We start from the raw sequence: 26981 nt of genomic DNA, 5'->3' as shown, positions 1-26981 counted from the left end.
ACCCAACATGGGGGGGGTTCCAACTCACAACCCCAAGATCAAGAGTCACACGTCCCACTGACCGAGCCAGCCAGGCACTCCAAAGCTTTTGTTACTTCTGTCCTGGAAATTATCCTATAAATTGCTTAACCCTGTGATGTGGACTCAAAATCAGAAGCAAAATTGGAAAGTGAAAAAGCAACAGAATGGACTCCTTCCTGGATGTGCTGTAATCTCAATAGCTATTAACTTTCAAGGTCATTAACTTTATGTACAACCACGGACCAACAGAAAATTAAATGCTGGAATATCCAGGATTCTTTGAGGAATCTTAAGGGAGATCTATGTAATCCTGAAGCTTACCTTGCCTTTCTGCTCAAGACCACATTCCCCTCTCCAGCTCTAACCTCAGACTCCAGGTTAAAAGTCTTTGTATTAGATGCCACCAAAAGTTAGTAATTGCAGCCAATGTTTATAAAGTACTTACTGCTGAATATTGTTCTAAGAACCTTACATTTACTAACTTAACTCAAGAACACTCTTTGAGGTCAGTACTTATTCCCATTTTTCTTTCAGATAAGCAAATTGGAACACACGGAGGGTAAGTAATCTGCCTAAAGTTAATAGCTAGCACATGGTGAAGGCAAGATTCAAATTCAGGCAGTTTGGTTCCAGAGAATACACTCACAAATAAGACTTTGCTGCCTACTGGGCAGTCAGTGAGAAAAGTTTATCAGGAAAGCTTAACCTGAATTTTACAAATAAGTATTTTAAAAACAAGACTGAAAGAAAGAAGGATAGAACCAGGGTCTCCAAAGCACTTTTTGTCTCTTTTATTTCTTGAGGAACATTTAAATAAAACTATTAGGATATTCTATTTCCTACTTTGGAAATCAATTCCATTTTGCATTGCTTCTGCCTTTAAGATGAAGGTTTCTTTGTAATATAACAATCAGTGGACTCTTTCTTTTAACTTCTTTATTAAGTTTGTTGCATAAAAGATATACATTCTCATATTGACAATTCTTGTCATGAACAAAAGCAACAAAAAATAAGGCAACAGCAAGATGTGCTTCACATATAAACAATCACGTGGTAAGAACAAGAAATCTGGCCCTGTACAACAAAAAGATTAGGAAGCAAAATATGAGTAATCCCTGTATTCAGAATATACCCAAAAGTGTGTGTAAAGACAGTGCACCCATAATACAGCTCACTTAAATTCCTGTTTATGATGCATAATTCCTTAATCATCCATTTGGTGAAATAAGAATGAACATCAAGAAACATGAAATCCAAATTCCATTTATTTTCACAATATCAATACTACACTCAAAATAGCAACTTCATTGAATCTAAATATTAAATGTTTCCAAAGTAAAAGGCAATCTTAATTTTTTTAACCCTATGAAAGGGTTTGCAAAAACAGGTGGCTTATTTTATTCCACTTACAAGGAGACTAGGTCTCAGCCTGCACTTACATAGGATGAGCAACAAAGGACAACAAATACCACTAAGAGTAATGCCCGTACATATCAAAATATCTAGTTGAACCAAGTTCTTTCTACTTATACAGCAAGTCTGTTAAACAACCAGCATAATGGAAGCTTACACCTCATGCGACAGAATCACTAAATTAACTATACATCTATTAGAAATTTCCAAACCCCGTTCCCAAAACAATTTTAGCACACCTATTAAGTACTGTAGGTCACTTAGAAAAACAGAAATAAAACATACAGCCAGTCTTTGCAATTAAAATTTTTTCATAACATATAAACAATGTTCAGATACAAATTCTGAACTAAATATGTTTTCCTAAATATGATTTATATAATCAAGGCTTTCTTAAACAAAGACAGGTCTTAGGTATATGATCTGTACAAACTTACAGTAGTGTATATTCCAAATAGAGATTTTCTTCCTATTATTATATGAAAATGTAACTCTTTTCTGAGTGAAGATATATGTTAAGGCTTCAGGTGTAAACACTTTGGAAGGCAAACAACTTAGTAAAGAAATAACCAGTCATTTAAAAATGTGTATCATCTCATAATAGACCCCTGAATTTTCAAATTTACATGTGAGAATACATTTACATCTTAAATTTCTAGGAAAGGCACAGGCTTTATATAAAAAAGCAGCAAAATTTTAAACCCACCAATTTATTGAAAAAGCCATTACTTTTATTAGAAACAAATAATGCTTCTCAAGATGTTGGCAACAGGTCATAGAATAGTCACATATTTCATACAGTGTATTTCTCCCTTTATAATTATATTCCAGAAGGAGGTGGAATACCTCCTTGGCCGTGGGAAGCAGAAGTATTTGATGGACTGTGTAAACTGGTCTCCTTGTATACAAACCATGCATTTCCTCCCCAAAGTATCATATTCAGAAAGCCAAAGATCTAAGGAAGATAAAAGTAAACATGAAAATCTAATCTACTTAAAAATTTATACCCATCTTCGTTTTCCTTTAAATTAACATTTCTAGGCAGTAAACCATTATTTCATTTAAAGTTTAAACTACCTATAAAGTAGAATAAAAAAAGAAGACTTTCCATGTCAATGTTACATCTGTATATATAATAACTTATTACCAATGAAATAAAGCTAAAATCTCTACATCTTTAACATATAAAATTATGACTAAAAGAAATCTTAATCTTTGCATCTCAACATTACCAAAAAGATGGGATTACATTTGAGAAAAATAAGTAAAATCCTATTACTTTGTAATTAGACTTTATTGCTTTCAGGTGAAGAGGAACAGGAATCCATGCTTCCTTCTCTGGGGGCTTTCACTTGCCTCCATCTTAATGGTTATAAACTGTCCCTGGTTATCCTTTCCTGTTTCCCTTCTTTCTCCACTACTATTTATCTCTCCTACTCCAACAGCTACAGGCAGAAGAGAATGGGGGTCACACAAAGAACTTTACATCACATTCTACATTAGTCAACATAAAAGAAATTAGGCTTCCAGTCACAAATCTGACAAGATCAAAGTCTCAGAGATGAATAAACTGAAGCTACCCTTTTATCATTTTTTTCCTCCAAATATAAGAACAATTGTGGCTTATGATTTAAGACTGGGATAAAGAGCTTAAGAGTAGCATATTATTGAAGACCAAATGCTTTACATTTTTTGCATATTTGCATACAAAAACATTTCTGAAATTGTCCATCTCTGATTGTGGTCAACATAAATGCACAAAAAAGCTTACTTACTTACTTATTTATCTATTTATTTATTTTACAAAAAGACTTTTAAATCACAAAGCTATAACAGAAAAATCTGGCCAAATTGCTTTACAAGGCAGTATTGACCTCATCCCCCAGAAAAATACTTTCTTGAGAAGACCGAAGACTTCCTTAAACATAATACGTGCAGTATATTAATAATGTATTTAGTAATACACTTACCTGTACTTTGGTAAAACAGACTAAATATAATTTAAATTTATATATACCAATTCTTTTTAGATCATTTAAGAAACCATAAAAGTACTACTTTCAAAGACCCAAAGCCTGTCAAACTAGAGAATGGGCCTTAAGTCATATCTAGCCCACACCTTGGCTTGTCAACTTACTAGCTGTGTTACTTTGAGCAAATTAAAGCACAAGCTACATTTTTTCCCCAGCTGTAAAGATGAAGGTAATACTACTACCTCCCACATTCCTTTTAGGGTTACTGGATAAGTTAAACAAGATGAGTGTAATGTAATGCCCTTAGCACAATGCCTGACACATAGTCTTTACAAATGTTAGTGACTACTATTAGTGCCTTTCAGCTGAAAGTCTTGCCTAGTCAATTTTAATGAGAAGAAAGAATCAATCACGATCTTGTCCAAACCGGTTAACAAGTAATAATTTTTCTGACATTTTTCTTCACTCTTATAAAGGTAAAGGCTATCTGGTAGCTAGGTTTCTGATAGCTTAGCAAAAAATGAAAACAATATATTCATTCAGAAATTTATTAAAAACTATTGCTTTCTTCTATCACTAGTAAAGTTTTTCTAAGTGATGATAAAATATTTATAAATACTGCATACATACCACAGATACATTTAGGGATCCCATACTAGTCACGGAGCCAAAATAACACATCACTCCTTGATGATTACAAGGCTGAAGTTCCTTGACAATACCATGACCAGTAGCTATTTTAATATCTGTAAGAGCTTTAGCCCAGGCTGAAGTGCTCACCAACCACAGAAAAGCAGCAACAAGAGTAACAACAAAGTCCTAAAGCAAAAATAAGTATGAGTTAATAATGAAGAGTTAATTTAAAACTACTACATTTCAAATTCATGATGGAGGAACTGAGATCTCACTGAACTCTGTGGTATTGAGAAATGGCCTACATGACATACCTTGTAAGAAAAGCCACACTCAGCATTGTACACATTGCTGTTTACTAGCACAGTTTCGGCGGTGAACAAGACTTAATCATCTACTTTGGAGTCTAAGATTTTGACACTAGGAATCAGTTTCATGTAGCCCTCACCACAACCATCCATTGCAGGATTACACCTCACTCCCTGTTATCACCAATAACTATATTCCCTCATCATCCCAGTTTCACTACCCCCCCCCCAACTTTCCCAAGATCACTTCTCTTTCCAGCTCCCTCTCCTCTGGGCACCCCAACTTCAAAACTCCTATGACCCCACTGAGACATACAATCTGATTTTATCACATTCTTCCTCTCTACCTCACTCATGATTTCATTTCCTCCTTAATTTCTATTCTAAAGTCCTTTATTACAACCCCTTGCACACACTCAACTCCCTTACCTTCTCTTGCTCTCTCCTACTATTTTGGCAAAACTGTAATTTCAGTTTAATCCCCCATGATTGGAACTAAAATAAAAAACTTAAAAAAAAAATCTGGTTGCCAATGATCTGGATAATTAAATGGTAAAAAGCATGCATCCAGGATGAGTTGCTTCTCTTAAAATTCATGACCCTAAAATTTTAAGAATACTCATTATATTGCAGATAAAAAAAATAATAATCTCTCAAGGCATCTTCTGACTAGTAGTTTTCTATTCTAGTCTTTGCTACTTATTATATTTCCAAGAATAGGACTAAAGTTTTAAATATTCTGGATAAGTTTCTTACTGAGTAAGATGATGAAAGAAAAAAGTGTATTCTCTTTACTCAATCTATTCTGCTGGGGAACTAAAATTTTGTTAACCAGTATTGGTTACAAAAATCTAAGTAAGACTTTCAAGAATGCATTCGTATGATATAAAGTGTTAAGTCCCACCTTGTTTGGTTTTCCTTTAAATTAACCACCAAAGTGGGAATAATGTAAAATTTGTATCTTTTAATATTATATATTCTCAGCATTCAGGTACATCCAAAGCTACGATTTCTTACACATCTGCAGCAAAAATCTCTGCAGGCTCACAAATGGGTTTTGGAGCTTATCAGTATTCCCTCCTCCCACCAAATCAATCTGATTGTTTTTTAATTACTTTTTAATCATTTATTTAGACCAAACACCAGTAATCACTTATGACATATAGAAACTACTATATATAGCTTGCTCACCAGGTCAAGATGACAATGAATAAATGCCTTGTGATTTGAGAACCAAAAACAGTGACTAATTTTACAAAGTTTGCATTTTGCATTTGAGCTTTTCACGGCTCCTGGTCTTCTTTTAAAAAAATGTAAATAAAAAAATTAAAAAATGTAAATCAAAGAAAAAAGGACAGGAAATTTTTGCGGCATGGGAGTATTCTTCTTTCTGCTTCCACACTCAACTGTACTTTTGTTGAGGGTAGACATTTTCTAATCACTTGCTAGGAACACAATGCTTTTCAGAGAACTGATAAATAGTACAAGGTTATCACACCTTAAGTTCTCTCTGGGTTAAAGTTCGTAGCTTTGACTAATCTATGTCAAATCCTTTTAATTTCCAGGTTTCTTCCTTCCAGATTCCTAATTAAAAAGCACACTGATGTTTTTCTGATTATGTTCCTTAAGTCTACTTTGCTGCTGGCATGACATTCTTGTATTTCAAAAGCAGGTAACTTTTCTGAAAATGATGCACAAAGTAACCTTAGGGTGAGAGGAGGTGGGGGGAATGAGAGCCTCTGAAGATCATCTCTCTCCTACCTACTGAGAGGACTGTGTTTTTAGGATGCAGTTCTGCAACGCACAACCATAGCTGCTTGCGGCATCCTAGCAGCCTTGGTCCCACCCATAAATTGGGATCTGTTTCACAGCAGATATTTAGGATTTGGGATACTTTATCTTTGTTTAGTCTTGTTCTTTTGTTATTTCTGATTTTCCACATGGCCCTTAAGCTCCTGCTTTTAACACCAAAAAAATATTGCTACGTTCGCTTAAAAATGGAAGTTGATTTTAAATACCACAATTGAAATGCTCTTAGAAATATCTTAGTAGAGAACTGAGTACATTGCCAAAAAGGCATGTCCTCATTAACAAAGAGTACTTAAAAAAAAAAAAAAAATCAATGTCATATTTGGCTAGATTTTAAACTTGGCTATCTCAAGAAATTTTTTTTTACATTTATATGGTTAAATTAAAAGAAGAATTCAAAATTTAATTTAGAAGCTTGAATTTTTACAGACACGAAGCATCCTTTATATATTATATCAATAACAACAAAAAAACATTTAAAGGGCTAGTTCTAGATTATCTCTCTATGACCATCAATTGATCACTCTTGAGATGGAAACTGTCTTTTGACTTTCTGAATGATGCACCTAGTTACAGTTTTATAGTTTTAATAGAGAAACTCTCTACAAAAATAGACTTGGATGCTGCCTTAGAAAGTGTGATTTGTAAAAGTGCACTAAACAAAAAAGGTTCACTGCTAGAGTTAACTTAAAAGTCTGTTGGGATTAATGACAAAATGGCAAGAAATGTCTTCGTCTAGTATTTAAATTATAAAGTTCTTTAACAAAATATAATATCTATATGATTACCATAGTTTTTTTTTTTTTTTCAGTATGCTCCATGGGGGGCTTGAACTCCTCTCCAATACAAGGCTTGGACTCATGACCCTGAGATCAAGACCTGAGCTCAGATCAAAAGTTGGATGCTGGGATCCCTGGGTGGTGCAGCGGTTTGGCGCCTGCCTTTGGCCCAGGGCGTGATCCTGGAGACCTGGGATCGAATCCCACGTCGGGCTCCCGGTGCATGGAGCCTGCTTCTCCCTCTGCCTATGTCTCTGCCTCTCTCTCTCTCTCTCTGTGACTATCATAAATAAGTAAAAATTAAAAAAAAAAAAAAAAGTTGGATGCTTAGGGACACCTGGGTGGCTCAGTGGCTGAACATTTGCCTTTGCTCAGGGTATGATCCCAGGGTCCTGGGATAGAGTCTCACATCAGGCTCTTCTTAGGGAGCCTGCTTCTCCTTCTGCCTGTGTCTCTGCCTCTCTGTGTCTCTCATGAATAAATAAGTAAAATCTTTGAAAAAGAAAAAAAAAAAAAAGAGTTGGATGCTTAGCTGACTGAGCCACAGGCACTCCCACAGTTCCTTTTTAAGTAAGTCTTGGAAAGTCTCCAGAAGTTACATATTCTTAATATGTAATTTCTCTTGATTAAACACTGCAAATTTAAATAGTTGATATCTTTCTGAAAGATGTCCAAGAAAATATTTTATGAAAATGTCAGCTTTAAGAATCTCTTCTCAGATATAAGAAATGAAATAAATAAGAATTATAACAGACTGTTTTATTCTCTACTTACCATTTGCATTCTTATGATCCAGGCAGCAAAAATTAAAAATAAACAATAAACTGTTATCTTATTTAATAATTTCTTCATACTCAAATAGCCTTCGCTTTAACTTCACAAGTAATTAACTGAGGAGTGTTTTCTAAAGATATAAATGACCAGTATCTCAAAAGCACCTCTCTTCTCCCTTTAAGTCAATAACACTAATACTGACTTTGTAGTTATTCTTTTGTTGTGGACCTCTGGATTAAAACCACGGCTTATCTCTGCATTTGCACCAATAATCCAGAGGAGAGATTTTACTACCTAAATCTCAGAGATTATTTTTATTTCTAGCTCAGAAGACTCTGAAGCCAAGGAAGGTGTTAGGACTTCAAATCCAAATCCTTTGTTGACATCTCCAAGATTCAAAATTAGCTCATGAATACCATTAGTGCGAATTCTCTAATTTTTACAGAATTAACTGGGTCAGATTTTAATTTAAGGAATTTAGGAATACAGACCAGGAGTCAGCAAACTTTCCTGAAATGGGCCAGACAATACATATGTTTGGTCTCTCTTACAACTACTTAATTAACTCTGCTACTGTAACATGAAAGCAGTAATAGTATGGAAATGTTCGGGTATGGCTGTGCTATAAAGAAAACTTCGTTAAAAAAAATGGCAGCGAGTTAGATTTGGCTTGTGGGCCATAGTTTGCTGATTTCCGATATTGACTATTAAGCTCAATAAAACATCGTAGAGGCAATAAAGGGGGCCTTTGAGAAAAGAGAAGAAACATAAGAAGTAGGAACACCATCATGAGACTACTAGTATGGTCAGCAATTCCTCAAATCAAAGGCATTAATTTCTACTTACTTTCTCTACTTGCAACCTAATATGCTCTATATATTTGAGATCCTTCCAGGTTAAAATAAGACTTAGAAACAAACAGACTTCTATATTCCCTAGAGTACACAGAAAGTGTTGAAAATAGGCTCAAAGAATTAGGTTCAACGTGACAATGAGAGAAAGCTCAACTTCACGGTAAACAGATCAAAATATGTTGAACTGATTCATGCCAAGAATTTTCATTTCCAGTGTAAGAAAATCTGTATTTAACTCCAAATATAATATCTTTATACAAATGATTTTTGTATAAAAATAGTTTACTTACAATCATGGGAAGTTTTCGACTATCCCGATACAGGCTCGTATAACCAACATAGAGCAAAAGAGCAGCGATGCAGTACAGGAAGACAAAGACTGCAAATGTGACATAGAATTGTGCGGAAGAAGAGTAATCTCCAATAAGGACATAGCTTTTCCAATTTACGTCACACACATTTACATCTGGATGTGCTAGAAATGATGCTTCATTCAACCTGTTAAAAAAAAAAAAGCTCAAATAAATTTGTGAATTACTTGGACTTTCCCAATAGGGATAGAAATCCATAAGTAGAATACTGAAATGACATTTCAAAAAAAAAAAAAAAAAACCACTCCCAAAATATATTACAGACATTTTCCTTTGGGGGAAAATTCAAATATTTAAATTAAAAATTTCCTAAGAAATGTACATAAATTATAAATTATGCCTCGTAATTAATTGGTTTATGATAGACTGAATATAGACTGCATTAAACACTTTCACACCCTTATACTATTTTCCTGCAATAAAAATTCAGCAGATTAAGAGAGGTGATACAAAATAGTTTGCAATTTGAGACATGCTATTCCATTCTAGGAGCCAGATTATGTGTGACTAGCACCAGGAGAGCCAATTATGATTTCACATTTTAACCCTAGATTAATTAGCTGCTAAGTTTAGATTGTTTTTAAATTTCCTTATCTATAAATTCAAAAGGATCTATCACTAAATATGTCATAAAATCTCCTCATTAGGAACTTTATAAGAGAAGGGCTAGCAAATGGACAGGCAAGGATTCATAACCAAAGCCCTGCTATCTGACATATTTTTAGCGTAAGGTGTTATTTAATCATCAAAACAACCTTAAGAGGTAATATTTCCAACTCAGTGTAGAGAAATTTCTAGTCCTAGAGAGGTCAGGTAAGTATTAAGTGTAAGATGATTTACACCATGGCTTAAACACAGGACATATTCGATCAACACTGAAGTTAAACAGAAATCACAAAATACTCATTTTAGTTTGAGTAAGAAAATAAACACAGAAACTCCTCACTTTATATAAATATATGCCTTAAAACTATATAGGGATGCTATTATTTAGTAATTATAAATAATACATGCGAAATTTCAATTTTCTTAAGCTATGTTTGCTTCTACATACATCATGGCTTCTCACGCTAAGGTAATGGAGCAGTCTCTCTTTTTTTTTTTTTAATTTTTATTTTTTTATTTATTTATGAGAGTCAGAGAGAGAGAGAGAGAGAGAGAGAGAGAGAGGCAGAGACATAGGCAGAGGGAGAAGCAGGCTCCATGCACCGGGAGCCTGATGTGGGATTCGATCCCGGGTCTCCAGGATCACGCCCTGGGCCAAAGGCAGGCGCCAAACCGCTGCGCCACCCAGGGATCCCGAGCAGTCTCTGTTTTGAGTTTAAATTTTCAATCCACCGTGGGATGACAGAATAAAAAGTTTCTAAATGCTTATTCTCATTTTCTTTACTTAATTCATTACAGGCCAGGAACACAGTTTGCAGACAGGCATTGGTCCATGTACCACAGTTTGAGAAGCAATGATTAGCACTTAAAAATGAGCATGTGTGCAATTTAAAATTTTCTATCCCCCAGGATAATAAATTGCTGGAAATGTTATCGAGTCAGTACGAAAGTAAAAAGTTTTTAACCACAAAACAAACAAATAAATCTCTTACCTGAATGGATAAGCAAAAGCAGCTGTAATTGTTTTATTTTCAGTAAGTGAAGGGCAAGTCACTTGAATTTCTGTTTTGCCCTTAAAACCTCCACAGGTGGCAAAAGCAAAGATAGAAGCAATCTATACAAAATGAGACCAAAAAATGGGGAAGAAGCATTACTGTATTCAAAACATGAGTCATTAAAGCCTAAATATATTACTAAAATCTGGCTCATTAACATTCTAGAAATTCTTAATTACAAAATTAATGTAGATGGTGATAAATACTTAAAAAACTCATTTTCAATGGTCAATAAATTATTTTCTTTTCCCCTAAGTATAATAGAGAAGATAGTTTACCAGCTCATATAACAATTCTTCTGGTCATACTCCAGTGTGCCTACCAAATATTAGTATGAAATTCAGACAAAGTGTTATTTATTAGTATCAAAATCAAAAGGGGTGATTTGGAGGTAACTGTTAAGCCGAGACTGATAAGCAAAGAGGAGATGCTATTTCATGAGTCTGCAGGACCTCATTTTTTAATATTTCAGTATTTCAGTTCTCGAGTACTTGGAAATTTGTCTTCCTGATTGTGCATATGCTTAAAAGAATGCAATGTTCCGTTAAATGCTGTATATGCATTAAATCCTAAGCATCCTAAATGTTGATATGGAATCAAATAAACTGTAATTCATTCACAGGATAGAATATTATACAGTCATTGAAATGTTGGGCAATATTTAATGACAGTGAAAAATATTTGTTACATATAGTTTGTTTATGAGGTCTAGCTGGCTCAGTTGGTAGAGCATGTGACTCTTGATCTCTGGGTTGTGAGTTCGAGCCCTATGTTGGGGGTAGAGTTTACTTAAATGTTATTTTACACATACATTGTGCATGTGTCTACACCTATGGATATTATACACACTACAAAAACATTATATATCAAAATTTTAACAGTGGTCATCTCTAAACAGAAAATAAAGAATTTCTTTTTCTATTTGTAACTTCTAAATTTTCTACAAAACAAAAAAAACCCCAAATATGGTGCAGTAGCCAAAAGCTTAATCCTTCAGCAAATTCTGATAGCTTTATTTAAAAAGCATATTTCGAATCTGATCATCACCATCACAACATCCTGAGCTGAACGACCTCGTTTGAATTATACTCTAAAAGCCTTCTAAATAATGCTGCTCCTGTCTTTGTCCCTCCTTCAGTCTACTGTCAATATATCAACCAGGGTGATATTTTAAAAATACGAGGCAGAAAACATTATATCCTCCACTCAAAATTCCCCAGTGGCTTCTGAGTTCTCCTGAATAAAAATCAAAGTTCATATAATGGTCTACAAGATCCTTTCTTCCTTTAATAATTCTGCTTACACATTGCTACTTTTACCCTTGTCGAATCTCTTTGCATAAAAGTCTCCTTGCTATTCCTTGAAGATAAGAAGGTAAACTTCTCAGAGCTTAGCACTGGCTACTCTCTCTGCCTGGAATACATGGTTCACTTCCTACTTCACCGCTCCCTGTTCCAAAAGGACTTTATCATGGGGGTATAGCTCAGTGGTAGAGAATTTTAATGCAGAAGGACTTTATCAGAGAGGCCTTTCCTAACCACACTATATCAAATAATAATGCTCCAATCCACAGTACCTTCTTTCTTTATTCATGCTGCTCTATTTTTCCACCATTGTATTTATCACTACCTGTTAATATTTAAGTATTTGTCCATTTTTCACTAGAATATAAACTCAAGGCAGCCTGGGTGGCTCAGCGGTTTAGCGCCACCTTCAGCCCAGGACCTGATCCTGGAGACCCGGGATCGAGTCCCACATCGGGCTCCCTGCATGGAGCCTGCTTCTTCCTCAGCCTGTGTCTCTGCCTCTGTGTGTGTGTGTGTGTGTGTGTGTGTGTGTGTGTCTTTCATGAATAAATAAATAAAATCTTAAAAAGAAAAAAAGAATATAAACTCAAAGGCAGGGAGGCTTTGTTTTGCTCAAGGTTATTCATCTACCAAATAGATAAAATTCAGTGCAGGTCTGGTATCAAAGCCCATACTGTTAAACACTGATATAATGCCTCTCATGGATTAGTATTAGGCCTTGAATCAGGCCATAACCAGGATAATTACTATCAAGAGATTTTTTTTTCCCTGTAAAGACATAGAAGGAATCTGGTTACAGGTATGAAGAGTCTGAGATGATATGCAGTACATAGTTTGGAATCTTCAGTTAAAGAGAATGGATACTCTCTACCCATAAATGTTCATGAATAAAGAATGAAAACACAAGGCCAGAAAACTGGGCACATATCCATTTAGGATTAGAAAAAGAAAACCGGATACTCAAATTTAACCAACGGAACAATGAGGAGTCCGAAAGAGACCTGTGTGTGACTAGATAAATTCCATCTAACAAAGCTGGCCTTGTAGATCACCAAGGAAAGAAGTGTGGTGGTTTTAAAGATATGTCCACAAACTCTGATACTCCTCCCCTCAGGAGGAAAGATTAATTTTCTTCCCTTTAAGTGTGGACTGGACATAGTAACTTGCTTCTAGTAAATTGAATATGACAGAATGAGTTGAACATTCTTTCTGAGACTAGGTGATAAAGAGACTACAATTTGTCTTCTTTTCTCTCTTGAATCACTGGCTAAGGGGGAAGCCAGCTGCCAGGTTGAGAGGAGACTTAGGCAACTTATAGAGATACTCTTGTGATGAGGAACCACAGACTATCAGCAACCACATGAGTGAGCCTGGAAGTGTATCATCTGAGGCTTCCCAATGGCCATGTGAGTAAGCTGGGCACTAGAGATGACTCCATTCCAGTCAACAGCTTCACTGCGAACTGAGAGACTCTGGGCTGAAACTTCTCCAGGCTAAGCGTCTCCCAGATTTCTGACCCATATTAGCTGAAATAAGAAATGTCTGCTTTTTTATGTGTTAAGTTTGGGGTAATTTATTATGTAGCAATAATAACAAATACAAAAAAGGACTTCAATAAATGGTCCAGATAGGCTAAAGACAAATGTAAAATATGAGTCTTTAAAAAATTTTAAGATTGAAAAAAAAAAAAAAATTTTAAGATGATAAAAGGAATCTGTGTCCGTAAAGGAAAAAATTCTTAAGATTAAAAATCAAACATACTAACCATAAAAGATTGTTAAATTCAACTACAGAAAAAGAACTTTTGAAATGAAAAGTCAGCTTTTTAATATAAAACAAGCTACAAACTAGGTGAAAATATTTGCAATAATGTCACAAAGGATTAATATCTCCTAGTACATAGATCTAAGAGCAATTCTTACCCATGTGTACTACAGAACATGCATAAGCATGTTCAGTGACATGGTTTATAGTATCAAAACACAGAAAAAGTGGGAGCACCAGGAAAATGGATAGTATACACTTACAATGGGAAGTTTAATAGTAATAAAGATATATGAACTACAACTGCCCATGTCAATATGAATGAATCCTAGAAACCTAACGCTGAGTGGGGGGAAAAAAAGTTGCCTAAGCTTTCATTCTTTGGCATTTTGCCTGTCATTTTTTTTTTTAGAAGATTTTATTTATTCATGAGAGACACAAATAGAGAGGCAGAGACATAGGCAGAGGGAGAACAGGCTCCCCGTAGGGAGCCTGATGTGGGGACACCATCCCAGGGACCCCCAGATCATGACCTGAGCCAAAGGCAGACCTCAATCACTGAGCCACCCAGGCGTTCCTGATGTCATTCTTTTAAAACCTTTGGTTAGGGATTCCTGGGTGGCTCAGTGGTGTAAGTTTTATGTTTCAGACTCTTGATTTTGGCTCAGGTCATGAACTCAGGGTTGTGAGACTGAATCCTGTGTAGGGTTCCAGGGTTCTGTGCTCAGTGCTCACTGGGGAGTCTACTTGGGATTCTCTCCCTCTCCCTCTGCAACCTCTACCACCATCCCTGTGCCTGCTCTCTGTCTAAAATAAAAAATGGCTTGCCTAAATTAAGATAGCTTTAACTGTAAATTAGACAATGAATTAGAAAGATGTAGTACACAAAATGTAAAATATCTCATTGATAATAAATCGTTTATATTGATTACTTGTTGAAACAATATTTGGATTTATAAATAAAATACATTATTAAAATTAATTTCACCTGTTTCTATTCACCTTTTTAGTGTGGCCAGTAAACACTTAAAATTATTATGTGGCTTGCATTTGTAGTTTGCATTCTGTTTCTGTTGGACAGGTGCTTTACAGTGATGTCACACTGATCTGAAATGAAGATCTGGTCATGTTACTCCCTTGTTTAAAGGGATTTCCTCAATGACTTTCCAGAACTAAATTTACAAAAAGACAAAAGCCCAAACTTCTTAACTTGGCCTAACAGGCATGGCTGATGTACCCTCAATCTTATCCTTCTAGATTTATATGCACTGTACTTCCTGCCAGATACTGTACGACTGTCACTCTGTAATACTACTGCCCCCTGAAACTTATCATGTATTTATGGTTTCAGTGTATTTGTGTCTTCTGTCAGGGAACTGTCCCACTCCAAAGCTGTTCTCTGACAAGCTCATCTTAAAGGCCCTACGCAGCTTCTTATGGTAGAACTATTCTGTCCCCTGGGCGGCCACAGACTTGGGTTCATTAACTCTACTATAGCCATTTTTCTTGTGTCTTGCCTTATTTAAAAACAAAACCCAAAACAAAAATAAAAACTAGTTTCTAACTAAATACAAAAATTAGTAAATAAATGGCATACTGTACTAAAGCTCATTGCTCTTAAGCCTAATGCCTTTCCCTGTCCCTTGGCAGACTGTCATGTCTGCACTTGGTCTTACTCAGGATTTTCGGTGTCTATCCAGCAGAAGGTCTGGCACATAGTAAATGCTCATTAAATAACTGCTTAAAGAAAAAAAACCCAATTTCCAATAATCTACAAATAAAATCATATTTCAAGTCTTACATAACCATCATTTCAAAGCTACCTTTTTGTTATAAGTATAAATAAATGTCATGTTTGTAATTCTGGTCTTTATCTCATGGGATAAAAGGGACAAGATACACACATTTCATTACATGAAATACAAAACAACCTGAGGGTAAATTATCCAACTATCTTACTTCTCCCTATATTCTACTGCTATTTTGATTTACATTCAAAATTCTATATTGGCAGCCCATGGTGAAACCTGGCCTCCAGATAATATTTGTGTGATCTTCCCAGAATCCATAAAAAATAGGAGTTTGTTGTTTGTCTTTTAATACCAGCATACTGCACATAAAAAATTGGATTTCCTGCTTTTCCTTGCTGTGGGGAAACTAAAAATATGGCAGCATCAGGCCCATATTCCCATAAAGCAACAACCATGTGGAACTGAATGACAGATGACACGTAAGACAGGGCATGTGCTTTTTCCAGACTGTTGCCATTCTCGGCTGTCTCAACAATACTCAGGATGCATGTTAGTTACCAGCAATCAATGAGCTTATACTCTTGTTTTTCTTCCAAACAGCTTGTTTCACTCACTTACTTTATGAGGGTGGTTCCTATGTGCACTTCAGTTTGTATTCCTAGTCTAAACAACGAGTACTGGTATGATTTATATTGCCTTACCACTTATGAAATTCATTTTCCCATTCCTCTCTATTCCATGAAGAATGGCTAAAACTGCTAACATGAACTTCTATCTGTAGAAGAGCTTGTAAGAATCCAGGACAAGATGGACAGTAAGCTTCTCTTGAGGTCAAAAGGTTCCATATTTCATAATGACAGCCTCAAGTTGCCAAAGATGCTAGACACATGGCAGATCCCTCATTAATTTTGTAACTTTGGAGTTAACGTCTCTGCTTGGTTCTCTACACTATTCTCCAAAATAAACTGCAATAGTCAGTTAATTGGTATATGAGTAAATATTTGAACTATTTATATTTATTTTTAGACTTAAAGAAGGAATGAAAGCTTTACTGAAATCAATAGATCACTGAAACCCATGCTGGATCTGTAGGTCCGTGTCACATGCCAGTATAGTATGCTGGGTATCCCGAAGGTAAGAGGAGTTTCATAACATGCAAGGACAGGGATACCTTCACCTATTTTTATTCTGTTCATGTACTGCAATGTGAGTATGCCTGGCTAAGTGAGTTGATGGAATGAATAAGTTATCTAGTTTTAACCAAACCAACCTTCGCAAAACAGACCAATGGCTTAAAAATGTCTTCACGGAAACTATAGACTAATAATACAAAAACTCATGTCCGAAAGAGAAAATAGAAGCATTAACCCCCTTTATGAGCTATATTCATTAGCCACATTCCAAGGAAAAACAGATTTTACTTAATCAGATCACAAGATGATGGTATATATATATATATGCCAGATAAGCATTTGAATTTAGGATTTAAAAATATGAAATTTACCCCAATCATGTAATAATGCTGTACCATACTGACATTGAGGGATGCCTGGGTAGCTCAGCCAGTTAAGCATTTGACTCCTGACCTCAGCTCAGGTCTTGATCTCAGGGTCATGAGTTCAAGTCCTTAGTTAAACCCACTTAAAAAAAAAAAAAAAAGATACTGACCTAGTAAAATATCCATCTAAGTTATGGCTGCATATTGGGACTCTATGCATAAAATTTTCTACTGATAGGCATTCATGATAAAAAGTTTAGAGACCCCTGATATTTTCAATGAGTTATTTAGCCTATAGCCAGAGTCCCAGTCCTTGATCCTATTTTTAGAGCCTGCTCAGCTCACTGATGCTTCTATTGGGAACACTAGTATTCAGAGCTTAGCACTGGCTACTCTTTAATTTGGGTGTCTTTTACAAGTTTCTAGTTGCAGTGTCCTGATTGCTATTTGGTTTCATCATTAATCTGATGTCATCTACTTTCTGCCCAAGGTTTAGCCTAGAAAATGATCTAAATGAAATCTAACAGAAAATAGATCTAAAAGAAAAAGAAATAGACTTAAAAGTATATTGTGGGATCCCTGGATGGCTCAGTGATTTAGCGCCTGCCTTTGGCTCAGGGCGTGGTCCTGGAGTCCCAGGATTGAGTTCCACATCGGACTCCAGTCCCATATTGGGCTCCCTGCATGGAGCCTGCTTCTCCCATCTTTAAAAAAAAAAAAAAAAGATTTATTTATTCATGAGAGACACATAGAGGCAGAGGGAGAAGCAGCCACCCAGGGATCCCACAATAAATAAAATCTTTTTTTAAAAAAAAGTATACCGTGTATGAGTATTTATACACAAAATCAAATGAATGCTCTTTTACTAAATCAAAGAATCAGTGCTGAAAATGAACTATCACGGCATGTCTGCCTTTATAATCAGTAAGATTAGATGTCTAGAGTCAAGGTACTGATTTTTTTTTTTTTTAAAGATTTTATTTACTTATTCATGAGACACACACAGAGAGAGAAGCAGAGACACAGGCAGAGGGAGAAGCAGGCTCCATGCAGGAAGCCTGAGGTGGGACTCAATTTCGGGATCACGTTCTGAGTCAAAGGCAGATGCTTAACCGCTGAGCCACCCAGGCGTCCTCCAAGGTACTGATTTTTATGAGTTAAAGCCCTTACGTGTTTACTAAAGACATTCATTTTAAAAAATGTTTTGTTACTGATGCTATTTCACTTTATTCCCGCTATGTACTGGGCAGTGAAGTCTGTTACAAAAGGCTTCCATTTCATTCTTCTATGATCTCCCTCTGCTTGTCAGCATGCTAGTACCGGTTCCATAACCCCTAAGAATATGGATCATACAAAGTAAACTTGAGTTCCTGCTGAAGTAAACATAAATTTTTTTGATAACTCTTTAACTATTCTACATTGAAGATATCTTTTTTTAAAATTTTATTTCAAAGTAATCTCTATGTCCAATGTGGGGCTTGAACTCACACCACCAAAGATCAAGAGCTGCATACTCTACTGAGCCAGCCAGATGCCCCTATTGAAAGCATCTTTATGCTGCCTTTATCCTTAAATAATTGTCAGGCTATTGAATATGGAACTAGAAATCTCTGAGGAACTTAAATATATTTATTTTAAATCATTTCAGACTGTCGTACTTTTATGTTTTTGAAGTAAATACATATCTTAATTGTTGATCTGGCTGGCTGTCCTTAAGTGTATTTGTGCCACTGATTTTGACCTTTTAAGTGAAAATGAGTTTTTTTTTCAAGTGTTTTAGGATATCTGATGTAGGCTCAATCAAATTGAGTTTGCTTTTTTCCTCTTTTTCTATACCCGTCTAGTACTTTTACAGTCACTTCTACCTGGCTGCAAATACCACATCTTATGATGGTATGCCCAAACTACCAACATATGAGAATATTCAAATGTTCACAAATTCAGATCTCAAGCTAAAAGGTAAGCTGATTCAGGTCTTAGAAGGCTATAGTATCTCTCTTTCCACTTGTTGAAGTACTTGGCTCTACTTAGTCATAAATCCAGACCATAGGTCAAAGCTTTTTTCCAGATTTATTTCCCAGATCATGAACAGTCCCTCTTCCACCCATATTTTCTGTTTCATTTCTGGTCTCCAATTTACTGTATTAGAACAGCAATTCTTCACATGTGGTCTGTGGTGTGTTGGGAGTACCCAAGACTCTTCAGAAGGTTCAAGAGGTCAAAAATATTTTCATATTACTAAGACATTATTAGCCTTTTACATTGTGTTGACATTTGCACTATTTGAGCAAAAGCATTTGTGGGTGAAACTATTGGGCTTTAGTAAGAATAAGCAATAGCATCAAAGTTATTTCACTGCCATGCACTCTCTGTTAAAAAAAAAAAAAAAAGCCAGTTTTACTTAAGAATGTCTTTGTTGAAGCAGTGAAAATTACGATTTTTATTAAATCCTGACCCTTGAGTCTTCTTAATATTCTGCATGATGAAGAAACAGGATGTGCAAACACTTTAACCGCACACATGGTTGTCTCCAGGGAAAGCATCTAAAATAACTGAGTTATATGCTGAACTATTTCTTTTTTTCATGAAACACCATTTTTACTTGAAAGAATTAGTAATAGACAAAAAAGCCCCCCCCAAAAAAACAAAAAAAACAAAACCCAGTTATTCAGACATGGATATCTGGCAGATATTTTTCTCAAAAATGAATGAAGTGAGCCTTTTAGTTAAAGGAAAACTGGTAGCATTTGTTGCATTGGTGCAATTCAAGCTTTTAAGTGAATAATTATGGTTTTAAAATAAATAAGTATTCCCTTAAAAGCTTCTGCTTAAATTTCTGATGTGGCAAATATCAATTGATACAACCCACATAAACAAGAGCTCTTTGAGGTCCTCAATATTTAAGAGCATAAAGGGGTTCTGAGACCAACGTGTTTGAGAACCACTGTATTAAGATACTGCTGTTATCTTAATTTCCTCTTTTATATTTTATCAGAGATTGCTATTTATGTGTGGGGTGAGTGTGTATATATGTCTGTGTGTTCTCAAAGTACTTATATATATATATGTTATCTATGAAAATGACATCAGATCTACCTGGTAAGAGTGTTCAAGGTATATAATCAAGAATCAAGTAGAAGAAACAGAAAACAAAAGGCCAAGGGGTGAGTCTGTAAATCTATTAACAAGCTTCAAGTCCGGAGGGTCCTCGTGGGCATAAAATGCTATTTGAAATCCTTTTCCGTCTTCATTGTGGGGGTCGAGGGGGGAGCATATGCAAATAGCAAGGCTGAGAGAAAGGTAAGTTTCCTAAAAAGATCTACAGACTGATAGCCTAAAAATGTAAAAATTAAGCAAATGGATGAAAACCATCAGTCTATATTTGCCCCGTCCCTCATATTGTGGAATACAATTTGAATTTTCTAGGGTGCTCTTTTTTTTTTTTTGGGTGCTCTTCTGTGCTGTTTTTGAACCACAAAATTAGGATAAAACATTGCTCCTGATTGCAAAAATTTTATAAGTTACTTGAGATGACTAAATATGAGGTATTTTATATAGACTATTGTGTATATTTGAAAGTTTGTTGTTTAAACAAATTGATATATGCAATACCCAAAGAATTAAAGATTTTCTTACTTTTTTTTTCACACTAATTTTCTTGGATAATAATCTGCCCCAAAGTAATGTTCTCAAATGTCGTCTTTTGCATTTGCTCATTAATTGCAAGTATAAAATCAGAAAAACATTCAAACTTAATAAAAGAATCAAGAATATCCTACTCGTTTTTAACTCGTAAGATCTTATTATAAACATGCACCTAACAAACAAGGAAAAAAAATCACTTGAGATACATTAGGCTTTTGTTTTCTAAGCCTGCAATTTTTGGTAATCTATTTATTAATTTATCAAAAGACCAATTAGAAATGCAAAGGTAAGTTATCAAAATGACTAAGAACAGAGTGTTAGAGTCCTGGATGTAGTGACCATAATGGATAAGTTACCGCATCTCTCTAACATGGAGATAACAACCTTCACAGGTTGCTAGAGGATTAAATGAGAAAATACAGATAAAGCCCTGGCACATATATGTATATTCAATAAATATGTTAATACTGAGAATACATTTGACCAGGACAGACAAAAATATTCAGAGATGGTTAATAATTCTAAAGTTCAACTTAGTGCGTAATTCCTTATATACTCCCCAAAGCATATGCTTAGATTCTTTAAGTGCTAAATATTTGTTCAGCATCCCCCCATGCAAGATAGCAGCAAGAAAGTCCAAAACAGTGTTTAATATTTTAAAAATATAAAATCACTTCAATGAAAAGCTTTTATCTAAATATTAGAGATATCTGACTAAATATAAAAACCAAGTTAAAATTTACCAGCGAAATCTTAAATACTTAAAAAAAAAAGCTGTTTTGATGAAATTAATCTTTGACTTTTACTTCTATGTTCTGCTTGTATACATGGGTCATTTATTCCTACCTAAATTTTATATTGTCACCTTGATAGGCTCCTAAAGGCCTATCAAAACTTGCAGACAAGTGAAATACACACAATGTATCATTTTTAAAGTTTAAAACATGTGATAGAGAATTGAGTAATCTTGAAGGACTAGGAGATATGTTTGTTAGACATATGGGGCTCAAGTCTATCCATTGTCTGGGTCTAGTCTTCCTAGAAACACAGCATCTCCGTCCTGAAGAACCTACTAAGAATTATTCAAGTACATTATAATCATTCACATAATTAAATATTAACTCAATCATTCCAGCAGCCTTACGAAGTACTGCTATTCCCATAGAAGTGTAACAAAAACTCAACCTTTACTGAGTACTTATTACACAAAGAGTGAGGTGCCAGGAGTAGAGTAAAAAAAAAGGAAGAGGGAAGCCCAGGTGGCTCAGCAGTTTAGCACCTGCCTTCGGCCACTGCCTGATCCTGGAGACCCAGGATTGAGTCCCACTTCAGGCTCCCTGCATGGAGCCTGCTTGTCCCTCTGCCTGTGTCTCTGCCTCTCTCTCTCTGTCTCTCTCTGTGTCTCTCATGAACAAATAAATAAAAATCTTTTAAAAAAGGAAAAAGAGAAGGAATACAACATGGTGGCTGCAGTTTAGAAGCAAAGTCCCAAAGTTTCTGCTCCGGTGATTATATTTTTATTGTTATTAATTATTTACTGGGCATCGAAATTTACATATCATCAGATTGTATCTTAGTCTAACATATTCTAGAACCTTGCTAGAGATAAGCTGATTGAGGGAATTCTTTTTTTTTTTTTTTTTTGAGGGAATTCTTTTTTCCGTTATATAAATGGTAAGCAGCCATTACCTAGATTTTAGATTTGTTTATAAACTTATTTATTGACTGTTTTTAGAAGTAACCCGCCACATCTCAATCAATGCTTTAGGAAACTTGAACAACTTATTCAAAACAGATTTAGGGATCCCTGGGTGGCGCAGCGGTTTAGCACCTGCCTTTGGCCCAGGGCACGATCCTGGAGACCCGGTATCAAATCCCATGTCGGGCTCCCTGCATGGAGCCTGCTTCTCCCTCTGCCTATGTCTCTCTCTCTCTCTCTCTCTCTCTGTGTGACTATCATGAATAAATAAATAAAATCTTAAAAAAAAATAAATGAATTAATTAAAAAAAAAACAAAAACAAAAACAAAAACAGATTTAAAAATTCTTACGATGGGGCAGCCCTGGTGGCACAGCGGTTTAGCGCCGCCTGCAGCCCGGGGTGTGATCCTGGAGACCCATGTCCCTGCATGGAGCCTGCTTCTGCCTCTGCCTGTGTTTCTGCCTCTCTCTCTCTCTCTCTCTCTCTCTCTCTCTCTGTGTCTCTCATGAATAAATAAATAAAATCTTAAAAAAAAAAAATTCTTACAATGGCCCCTTCTCTAGAACCTTGTTTTATCATTCATCCCCTCTCGCTCTGTTTTTAACCTACAACAGTTCTATTCATAATTTCTTCTCTCAAGTCCACAAACACATGCAGTCTTTCCCGTCCTTAAACTCGGTTACCACAAAATCCCTCCTACCTTCAAGGTCAAATAGTGGTTTACTCTCACCATTCTCACTTTCTTACCACACATCCATTTGGCCTATTACCATCTGGTTTCTGAATTTACGGACACTGCTTTAATAAAGCCACCAACAGCCTCTGGATCGCCAAAACCAAGGTTCACATTTTAGTTCACATTTTAGTCCCTATTTTACTTACTTAATCTCTCTTGCACCTCCTGATATTGTTGAATTTCTTGAAATTCTAATAGTGATGCTAAGATGTTACTTTTCTCCATCTTCTTAACTATTAATTATTTTCTCCATCTTCTTAACTATTTCTTCTCCTTCGTGCTGGTAGGTATCTGCTGAATCTCCAGCCTATTCTTGCCTTTTTAAAAATTAAACTCCATATAGCTAACTGCCTAAAGAATACCTCCTTTATATGACTTAGAGACCACAAAATTAATACATCTAAAACTGATCTTCAACCAAAAATCTGATTCTTAGCGATGTATCTTGGACAAAGGTACCACTACCAATCTGTCCCCTCTTCAACCTCCAAATACATTCTAATTTCCAAACCTCCTCTATTTCCACTGCAATTAACTTTAGGCCCTCACAATTTCTCTGGCAACAGATCTCCCTTCTTTCAATTATGACCTTTCTAATCCATCCTCTACACTACTGACAAAATAAAAATTTCTAAAAAGGAAACCTAATTATAATATTCACTTGCTTAAAACACTTAAATGAGTTCCAACTTCAAATGGTAGGAATTCTGGGCTTAAGTAGAAAGTACCCGATAAACAACTCCAAATCCTGTACCCTGAAAATACACGTTTTCCTAAAGAAAGGACCCAGGTTATCAAAGGTTAACCTCACAGGATTAAGATCGTTCCACAGGATAAACTCCTAGCTCTTCTGTTAGCCCTATGAAACCTTTCAGGATCATCTCAGGCTATACCCTCCTTCCCAGAAGTTTAAACCAACCCCAACTACTTTTAAGTTTTCAACCAGGCTATGCTGCTTCAACTTTTCACACCACTGAGCTTAAGTTTCCTTTTGCCTGGAGAGCCACTCCCACATCCTCCCCAAGTGAACAAATACTCCTCCTTCAAGTGTTCTTTCATGTATGAAATACCCCCTAGTTCCTCCAAGCAAATGACTTCTCCTCTTTCACCTACTATACTTTGCCTATATTTTCATTAAAGTACTTATCAGGTTCTCTTGTGTACTACTATGCTGTTCAAACCGAAAGTAGTGTTTCTTTAAAGAGCTTAGAACAGGGTATTTTTCAAAATACGTCAGACCTGTGATCACTAATGAATCTATCACTGATGTTTTAAAATATTAAGGAAAAAAGTCATGTCAATGTTCTCTTTTTTAAAAAGACTGACAAATAACATAAGCACAAACCTAACAACTGCCTCATTTATTAAGTGAAAACTTTAATTATAACCCTCAACAAGACTTTCTCTTGGGATCCCTGGGGGTCTACTCAGTAGTAGTTGAGCGCCTGCGTTCAGCCCAGGGCGTGATCCTGGAGTCCCAAGATCGAGTCCCGCGACGGGCTCCCGGCATGGAGCCTGCTTCTCCCTCTGCCTGTGTCTTTGCCTCTTTCTCTCTGTGTCTCTCATGAATAAATAAATAAAATCTTAAAAAAAAAAAAAAGGCTTTCTCTTAACCTTTGTATTTGATAAGCCTAACTAAACATGATTTTCCTCCTGCAATTTCAAATTTTTACACACTCAATTTTTCTTTTTATCTGAATCTGGGTTTACAGAACCCTAAAAGTGTATGTGTGTGTAAAATACATATATGTGCAGGTGTCTTTAAAGTAGACGTTTGTGTGAAATCAGCACTGTTTCAGTTTTCAGAAGGCAAGTAAAACTTTGGGGGAATGGTAGGAACCTTTCTTTGAAAATCAGCTTGAGTACCCAGGAGGGAATCCGAGTTTCTGTGCTACTTAGAAACAAAAACAAAAAACCCCATCACACTCTCAGTGGGGTTATTTAACACAGGAAATTGGAAGTTCTTACCCTTCGCCACTTGATGCCTAAAACCTAAGGTTAAAAGAGCTACGGATGTCAGTGTTGCCGGCCATAAAAGCAACTCGCCCGCACAGTGGACAGATGCCAGCTGCCGGTTAATCCCGGCCTGAAAAAAAAAAAATCAGCCCTGAAACCTGTGCTGGGCCGCGAAATCCGAGGCAAATGTGCCGCGCCTGGTGCATCCGCCGGCTCCTCCAAGCCACCGACTCACCGCGGCCAAGGTCGTATTAGTAAGTCTCCTCCGACGTTACCGACCGGGCTGCAGGCGGTCGCGGGAAACCCAACAGGCTGGACGGCGGTTCCCGGCCCGCGTCTGAGCACCGGACGGGCCAGGCGCGTTCTGTAGAAGTGTCCCCCCCCCCCCCCCCGGTCCTGCTCGCCCGACCCACAGTCTATTTTTATCCCTTTTTTTTTTTTTTTTTTTAAACTGGGAGGCCTCTCAGGAGCAAACTGAGAGCGGAGCGCCCGGCAGACCCCTGGGAGGAGGCGGCGCCGCGCGGCCCCGGAGCGCGACTGCGGCCCGGGTTTCGGTTGGGCCGCCGGGGACGCCTCTGCCGCCTTGCGGGCGGGCGTGCAGCCGGGAGGGCCGAGAGCTCCCGCGGCCCCGGCGGCGCCCGGAGGTGAGCTTCGGCGCGGGGGGGGCGGCCTGGCGCGGGCCGCGGCCTCCGCCCTGGGGGTGGGGGGGCGGCCTCGGCCTCGGCCTGACCCGGGTGGGCTCCGGCTCCCGCTCCCGCCGCCGCCGCCGCCGCCGCCCCGGGCCCCGGCCTCCCCGCCGAGGGCAGCGGCCCGCCCGGGCTGGAGGGCGCGGCGGGGCGCGGGGCCAGGCCTCGCCGGCGCGGGCTGCACTCACCCACTCGAGGACCTTGATGAAGCCCAGCGGCTCCTTGAGCGGGCTGACGTTGAGCTGGAAGGAGGACATCCTCTGAGGAAGGAGGGAGACAGAGAGTCAGGGCCGCGCGGCGGACGAGGACGGGACCGACGACGCCGAGCAGCCGGGCCGCGACCAAGGCCGAGCGCCGCGAGCCCTGGGAGGCGGGCCCGGGACGCCGCGGGGCGGGGCGGGGCGGGGCGGGGCGGTTGAGCCGCCGGCCGAGGCGCTCAGGCGGGGACGCCGAGGGGCGGCCGCGGAGGGCGAGGGGCGGGCAGGGGCGGGAAGGGGCGGCGCCTCCCCGGGCCGCACCTGGCCGAACCGGCTGATCCGCTGGCGAAACAAGTAGATGTTGGACGCCATGCTGCGTGCGCCGCGCCCGCGCCCTGACGCCCCGCCCCGCCCCGGCCCGCCCCCGCCCCGCCCCGCCCCGCCCCCGCCCCCGGCGCTCCGGGGCCTCTGCGCATGTGCGCGCCCACCCCGCAGCTGCGCAGTACGCGCCGCCCCTCGCTCGCGGCCCGCCCGCCTCCCGCCTCCCGCCTCCCGCCTCCCGCCTCCCGCCTCCCGGGGCCGCGCGTCCCTCCGCGGTTCCCAGCTCGTGGGGGAGCTTGCGGAGGGTCTGTGGACCGAGCCGCGCTCCCCGCCGCCGTTCCGGGCCTTCTGAGTAGCATGTTGGACAGCTGCTGCGGAACAGCGCGGAGGCGTGGTTCATCAACCGTTCTTAGAGACATTGAGCGTTTTGCAAAATTATCATTTGGAGTCGGGGGGGAAGGGATGTCCACCGAATGGGAAGCCCTGAGCGGATAGTAGCCCCCCGCCTCCCCCAGCTCCCAGCCGGGCGGGCGCGCCCCCGCCCCGGGGCCTCCGGTGTCTCCGCGGACGCCGCTGGTTCGGCGTGGGGGGCGCCCACCCCCTCATGCTGAGCTGCCCTTAGCGGCCCCCCAGGACCCTGGAGGTTCCTGGCCGGCTGGAAGGGCGGCCCCTTGCCGCGGGTGGGACGCCTAGCAGACAAGGAGGACCTCCCTCGAGCACAACGGGACCCCGCTGCCAGCTCTCAGGCACGGGCCTGGGAATTCGGTTCCTTGCCGTTGCCGTTTCTCTAGGACGGTCTGGCAGCTGTTACCCAACATCTTTT

The 26981-nt window shown here is 38.4% G+C and overlaps 1 protein-coding gene and 1 long non-coding RNA gene across 6 annotated transcripts in view; one reads left to right on the top strand and one right to left on the bottom strand.

The window, feature by feature from the left end:
- Positions 1–940: 940 nt before the first annotated feature.
- SYPL1 (synaptophysin like 1) lies at positions 941–26099 on the bottom strand. 2 transcript variants are annotated; one of them, XM_038562719.1, is made up of 5 exons: positions 25829–26099; positions 10534–10655; positions 8855–9062; positions 4038–4226; positions 941–2389 (listed from the first exon to the last, which is right to left on the bottom strand). In XM_038562719.1, the coding sequence occupies exons 1-5, from the start codon at positions 25895–25897 to the stop codon at positions 2255–2257; spliced, it is 723 nt and encodes a 240-aa protein (XP_038418647.1). In that variant the 5' UTR covers positions 25898–26099; the 3' UTR covers positions 941–2254. The 2 variants fall into 2 exon arrangements, with proteins under 2 accessions (XP_038418647.1, XP_038418648.1); XM_038562720.1 differs by lacking the exon at positions 25829–26099 and adding an exon at positions 24967–25084.
- The window catches only part of LOC111090896, a 149058-nt gene continuing 147086 nt past the window's right edge, over positions 25010–26981 (top strand). For 2 of the 4 annotated variants that reach the window (XR_005373180.1, XR_005373178.1), the window contains exon 1: positions 25445–25598. This is a non-coding gene — a long non-coding RNA (uncharacterized LOC111090896). Of the gene's footprint in view, positions 25209–25444; positions 25599–26981 lie in introns of those variants that run through there. The other 2 variants (XR_005373179.1, XR_005373177.1) reach the window with 2 other exon arrangements.

This window comes from Canis lupus, chromosome 18 (assembly GCF_011100685.1).
Source record: "Canis lupus familiaris isolate Mischka breed German Shepherd chromosome 18, alternate assembly UU_Cfam_GSD_1.0, whole genome shotgun sequence".
In the NCBI taxonomy this organism is placed as follows: Eukaryota; Metazoa; Chordata; class Mammalia; order Carnivora; family Canidae; genus Canis; species Canis lupus.
This window is presented reverse-complemented; position numbering and strand designations above follow the sequence as displayed.